Source organism: Cervus elaphus, chromosome X (genome assembly GCF_910594005.1).
Source record: "Cervus elaphus chromosome X, mCerEla1.1, whole genome shotgun sequence".
NCBI lineage: Eukaryota > Metazoa > Chordata > Mammalia > Artiodactyla > Cervidae > Cervus > Cervus elaphus.
Window position 1 is genome coordinate 76,316,783 of NC_057848.1, and position 6,293 is coordinate 76,323,075.

A 6,293-nucleotide genomic window follows, 5' to 3' on the forward strand; every position below is an offset into this window, starting at 1 on the left:
CAGACGATACTTATAAAACACCTAGGTCTTGTGTTCAGCTGAACTGGGACAAGAGTACAGGACAACTTCCTTACTTGCCCCAGGAAGTGATTTATCTCTGGTTTATCCATGATCCAAAAGGAAATGCCAAGAGCAGTTTTGTTATCCAGGTTTTCCTCTCATTCCTAAGACACACCCGGAGAAGGCAATGGCAACCCACTCCAGTACTCTTGCCTGGAAAACCCCATGGACAGAGGAGCCTGGTAGGCTGCAGTCTATGGGGTCGTGAAGAGTCGGACACAACTGAGTGACTTCACTTTCACGTTTTACTTTCATGCATTGGGGAAGGAAATGACAGCCCACTCCAGTGTTCTTGCCTGGAGAATCCCAGGGACTGGGGAGCCTGGTGGGCTCAGACTATAGGGTCGCACAGAGTCGGACACGACTGGAGCGACTTAGCAGCAGCAGCAAGACACACCAACTGCAGGTCTGAGGGCTGCCACCACCCAGGTTCATTACCATCACCTCCCACAGAAGGAACCCAGCTTCCCAAAGCCCCAAATCACCCTGGCTCAGGCATCGACACTCGAGGGCTCCTCCTGGAGCCCCACGACCCTGCCCCGTGTTTCCTTCTTTAGTGGGACTAGGGGACGTCTCTTCACCTTTCTTGTGTGACTGCAGCTGCTAGACCATCGCTCCAGGTGTGGGGGTGCCCTGCTTCTCCCAGTGTCCCCACTGCTAACACAGGGCCTTCCACAGAGCAGAGGCTCCATGAAGGTCTTTGGAATAAATGAGCCAGTGAGCAGAGATTTCATTTATTACTATTTTATTTCTTCTACATCCTTGAATAAACTAAGAAAATTCAAGTACATATCTTAATGTTACAGAATAGACTGAAAGTGAGAATTCAAAAGTAAACCACTTCATTTTTTTCTCCATTTTACTAAGTTCTTTCACATTTTCAAGGAAATTCTTATTCTAATGCCATCTTTTCTTATTACAGAGTACAAATAAAATGAAAGGTTTCCCAATTTGTCTTAACACAGCAAAATTCTTTCTACTAAACTGAAAGAAAAAAAAATGCTAAATGTGCCAATGTCATGCATAAACCTAGATTTTGAGAATAACAGACTTTCTAGTTGAGTAACAACATTTTAAAATGCCAAAAAATAAAAGAAGATCAAGTTTTAAGTCACCCCAGCGGAAGAGAAACACAAAAATGCTATTTACTATGATTCCCTTGCCCCCAGTCGGTCCCTCTACTAGTTAGATCATTGACTGCCCTCTTAAAAAACACAGAGTGAAGAATCTGCCTTGGACTTCACTCAGGACAGGATGGTGCACTGGAACTTTCACTGGCCACGGCACTAGTATCATCCGTGGTGGCAATTCCAGATTGGGCTCTCTCTTCCTGCTGTCTCAAAGCCTCCTCATACCACAGAGGGAAGGCTCTAGGGTCATTTCCACTGATCTTGGCCAAAAACTCCAGGAGAGTCATCTTGCAGATCTCCGAATGGGCCCGGGGACCCCACAGAAACTCATAGCGGGCAGGATCACTGTTGGGCACCTGTCGGTACTCAAAGTACTGCTCCTGCACCAACACTCTGGTAATAAGCTCCCTGGGCTCCCCATAGATAAAGTGATCTGTCCCATCATATACCCCCATCACATTCAGCACTTCCCACACCTTCTCCTCAGAGACACAGTCACCCTCCATAAAGATCATGCTCAGGATAACTATTAGAATACCGTTCTTGGGCATGGTCTGCCCATCGCTCATCATCCCATCGCAGGTGAGACCCAGGGTAGTGACCACGGCATAGGAGTCATTGCTGGGGTCCACTTCCTTCACATCCACGCCAAACGCCAGCTGCAGGCACTCCGAGGCTTCTCTGAAGATCTCAGGGAAGTGATCCTGGTAATCTTTGATGACGACACTCAGCATTTCCTCCTTTGTGGTCAGCTCCTTGGTTCGATACTTGAGGAGCAGAAATTCTACCAGATCAGCCACCCTGTCATCAATCACATTTCTGGGCAGGGACTCAGCATTTGGTAGAGCCTGAGAGGTGCTCAGACTCCCCTCTTTGGGGCTGCTGGGGCCATCCTCGGATTGGCTCATTGGAGAGGCAACAGCAGTGGGAGAGAGAAAGGAACTCGGAGGGCTCTGTGAAGGACCCTGGGGAGGATCCTGGGGAGGATCCTGGGAAGGACCCTGGGAAGGATCCTGGGAGGGACCCTGGGGAGGATCCTGGGAGGGACCCAGGGGCCCAGGAATAACATTAAGATACTCCTCTGGGGAGCTCGAGATCAGCGGATAGCAAGAGGAAGAGGAGGAGGAGGAGGATAAGGGAAATGAGGAGGAGCAGGTGGAGGATGAGGACGTATCCTCTTCCACAACCGCAAGAACACTTTGGGCCTCACTGCCTTCCTCAAGCACACAGCGCCGTCGCTTTGGAGCATGAGACATGATGACTGGTTTCCAGCAACAGACAGGAGTGTGGGCAGAGGTGACAGATGGGGGACCACGGGCCTGGGGGAGAGAGAAGATGAGAGTGGCCTCAGCTGAGAAATGAACCCTGGGTGGTCTGACACAGGCCACGTACAGGTCTCCTCTCGAGGGGTGCTCTTGGACGGAACAGTGGCACTCCTCCTGGGTGGCTGTCTGCTGGCTACCCAAAGAAGGAAGGGCAGGGTCTCCCCAGGATGCAGTCAGCCCAACCCGAGGTTCCGGAGTTCACATAGTGGAGGGATTTGAGCCTTGTGGGTTCCCCTCTGTTCTAGAATGGGGGCCTCTGGTGCACACTCAGGGCACCCTCCTCACCTTGACTCCTGGTTCTGGCAGGACCTCCTCTGCTCTCTGACCTCAGGACACCGGCCTCAGACCTCAGTCTTTACCTCCTGGTTCCTGGAGCTCCTGTGACAGAAATGGAGGGGACACCTCGGGGGTAGACTGTGGCACAACCCTGGGCCTTCTGTGATGGTTCGAAGGGTGGACTCTATGAGGTCTCCCCAGTTGTGCAGTGGGGGATCCCATCCGGGTTCCCTTGTAGTGCCCACTTTTCCCCTGGCATGGCCTGGACCTTCCCCTTTTGGGGCCTGCAGGGAAACTCAGAACAAGACCCGAGTCTGAACAGAAAGCGCTGAGGGGCCCCACATATGGCCGCACCTGCCCAGGGCCTCCCGCAGGTCCTAGGCTGGGGAGATGCTCGGTCTTCAGCTCCTCCTCACCTCCTGCCTGCCCTCCCAGCACTGACCACAGGGGAAGGAATCGGCTCAGTCCTCCCTTGGGGTCCGGGGAGTCCACCCTCGGTGGATCTGAAGCCTCTGCCCTCTGCCCAAACACCTCACCTCCCGAGACCCTAAGCCAGAGGTGAAGAAAATGCTCACCCTGCTCTAGGGCCTCCAAGAGCCCCCACAAGGGCCAGGATCCCTGCCTCCCTATTGGGGTATAACCACCTCAGTCCTTCCTCACATGGAACCTAGACTCCAGGCAGGACTGGGGATTGTCCCGTCTGCCATTTTCAGATCCCTCAGCTTTCACAAGGTCCCCCGTCTCTCTGAGACCCGGATGTCAGGAAATGCTGCATGTGGCCGTCCTGCCTGGTGACTACAGGGTCCCCTATGTTCTGGGGTCCAGCTCCCCTTAGTCCTCCCTCAGTGGTCTACACCCCCTAGGGTCATCCCAGGGCTGACAGCAAGGGCAGGAATCTGGGGTCCTCACCTTGACTCCCAGTAGGACCTGGGCTCTGTCCTCTCCCCACCTGAGGCCTGGCTCCTCACACCAGGTCCCCAGTCACTCTGAGACCCGGATGTCAGGTAGTCAGAAGGCCTAGTGTGCCCTTCTCACTCTAGGGTCTCCCAGGGCCGACGCCATGGGCGGGGATCTGTGGGGTTCCGTCACTCCTCCCTCAGGGTCCCTTCAGTCCTCCCTCAGGACCTTACCTTGTCTCCAAGCAGGACCCGAGATTCTCTCCTCGATCCAACTGAAGCCCCGCCTTTTATACCAGTTCCCAAGTCTCTCCGAGCCCCGGATGACAGGAAGTCCGCCTCCTGTACCAGGTCCCCAGTCTGAGATTGGATGTCAGGAAGCCCGCCCCCTGCACCAGGTCCTTAGTCTGAGACCCGGATGTCAGGAAGTCAGACCATGTCTGTTGGTCTCATCCTACTCCAGGGCTGCCCAGGGCCGACAATAGGAATGGGCTTCTCTCAGGTCTCCTCAACTGGACACCTCGCAGGACCTGGTATTCTCCCCTCTGCCCATCTGAGGTCCCACCCCGTATATCAGGTCCCCAGTCTCTCTGAGACCTGGATGACAGGAAATGCAGCATGTGTTCATCCACCTTATGTGTTCCCTGAGCCCACTTTGTTCTGGGGTCCAGGGTCCCCTCAGTCCTCCCTCGGGGGCTTCAGCTTGACTATCAGCAGAACCTAAGATCCTCCCCTCTGCCCATCTGAGGCCCCAGTCTCTCTGAGACTCAGATGTGAAAGTCCAGACTTGCTGCCAAGGTGCCTATCCCCCCACCAGGGGCCTCCCAGGGCCAGGAATCTGGGGGGAATCCCCTCTGTTTGGGGTCCAGAGTCCCATCAGTCCTTGCTTAGGGTCCTCACCTTGACTCCCAGAAGGACATGGGATTCTCTTGTCTGCCCTGCTGAGCCCCCACCCCTTATACCAGGTCCCCAGTCTTTCTGAGACCTGGATGTCAGAAATGGATGATGCATGTGGTCATCCCACCCCAAGGTCCCTCAGGGTCTTCCTTCAGGTCCTTACTTACCTTCATGTCTGTCAAGGCCTGGGACTCCTCCATTTGCTGACTGAAGGATGCACACCCAAGACCAAACCAACCCTATTTCAGTATCCCAAGGCAAAGTGATGTAATACTAAGTCCAATCAGATGCCTGTGTTGACAGCACCAGATCTGTTGAGGGATCCCCTCTGTTCTGGAGTCTAATGTCTCATCAGTCCTCCCTCAGGGTCCTCACCTTGAATATTGACAGTTCCTGGGTCCTCTCCTCTGCTTATCTGAGTCCAGCCCTGCTAGCTCAATGTCTTTCCCTCCTTTAGACCATTTCACCCAGCAGAAGACAGAGGTCACCATATCAGGCAGACTACAGCTTATTGGGGCCTTCCTACACTCATAGCAGGGGCAGGGTGGAGCTGACCTCTGTTCTGAGGTTCAAGGTGTCTCCAGTCCTCCCTCAGGGTCCTTGTTTTGACTCCTGGCAGGTTCTGGAACTCCTTTCTTTGCTGATCTGAAGACACATCACTCTATCCAAGCCTCACTTCCCTGAGACATTCATTTTCTACTTCCCCAGAAGGAAGTCAGAGGCTTCCACGTCTCTCTGACTTGGCGCCTATGGGGGCTGACTGCAGGGACAGGGTAAAGCTGGGACCCCTCTCTTCCGGTCTGGGAGATTCCTTCATTGCTCCTTCAATATCCTCACTTTGACTTGTGACAGGGCCTGAGACGCCTCCCTCTTGTGACCTGAGCCTGTCTCCTTCCAGCCAAGGCTCTCACCTCTCTGAAGACCCCCAGGGCAGATTGAGGAAGGCTCACAGTCTGACAGCTCTGCCAGGGATCTCCCACAGCTGTTATCAGGAGTAGAACTGGATTATCTGGACCTTCTGGGAGGATGCCCCCGGCTCAGTCCTCACTTCTGAGGTCCTGGATCCTTGATGAAATCCTGGCTGGGAGAGGCTCCTCACTGTCAGCTCCAAGCATTTGTCCAGCTGTGTCCCTCGCAGAGAATGATTCTGCAACACGAACTAGTTTCTAGATAGGGAGCTGCAGTGCCCATGAGCATGGGGGAGAGTCAGAGAAAAAGCAACCTTTTCAATGGAGACTCTTGACCAGCCAGCCAGATTTCAGAAACATTTTGTTCTAAAAGATTCATTTTCTGCACAGAAGAGGCTGAGCGCAGCATTTGGGGCGGTCCTGCTCATTTGAAATTATCTAACATTTCATAGCTCAGAGCACTGATTTTCATTTTCTTAACCCTCATTCCTAGCAAAAAATATATTATACATCTCTACCAAGTGTATGTTTAGAATCCATATAAAATTTCATGAAAGAATACCTACACTTATTGTGTGTGGATCACTTTAATAGCTCCTATTCTATAATATCTCCAATCCATTCTTTATCTTCTGTTAAAAATTATTTTGAGAAAAAAATTATTTTGGAAAGGCCAATCCTCAGTCTCTTGTCAAAAGTTCAGAAGTAACAGGAGTAGAAGCAATGACTTGCTAAAGTAATAATTAGTAGTAGTTTATTCTGCCCATGCCAAAAAGACAGTTTGTGAACACAGAGCATTCA

At 52.4% G+C, this 6,293-nt stretch overlaps 1 protein-coding gene across 3 annotated transcripts; it reads right to left on the reverse strand.

Annotated features, from left to right (window-relative positions):
• Positions 1-827: 827 nt before the first annotated feature.
• MAGEA10 (MAGE family member A10) lies at positions 828-5,702 on the reverse strand. 3 transcript variants are annotated; one of them, XM_043896598.1, is made up of 4 exons: positions 5,496-5,702; positions 3,922-4,029; positions 2,801-2,893; positions 828-2,509 (listed from the first exon to the last, which is right to left on the reverse strand). In XM_043896598.1, the coding sequence occupies exon 4, from the start codon at positions 2,444-2,446 to the stop codon at positions 1,301-1,303; it is 1,146 nt and encodes a 381-aa protein (XP_043752533.1). In that variant the 5' UTR covers positions 2,447-2,509; positions 2,801-2,893; positions 3,922-4,029; positions 5,496-5,702; the 3' UTR covers positions 828-1,300. The 3 variants fall into 3 exon arrangements, with proteins under 3 accessions (XP_043752533.1, XP_043752532.1, XP_043752534.1); XM_043896597.1 differs by lacking the exon at positions 3,922-4,029; XM_043896599.1 differs by lacking the exons at positions 3,922-4,029; positions 5,496-5,702 and adding an exon at positions 4,752-4,936.
• Between the last annotated feature and the right edge of the window lie 591 nt (positions 5,703-6,293).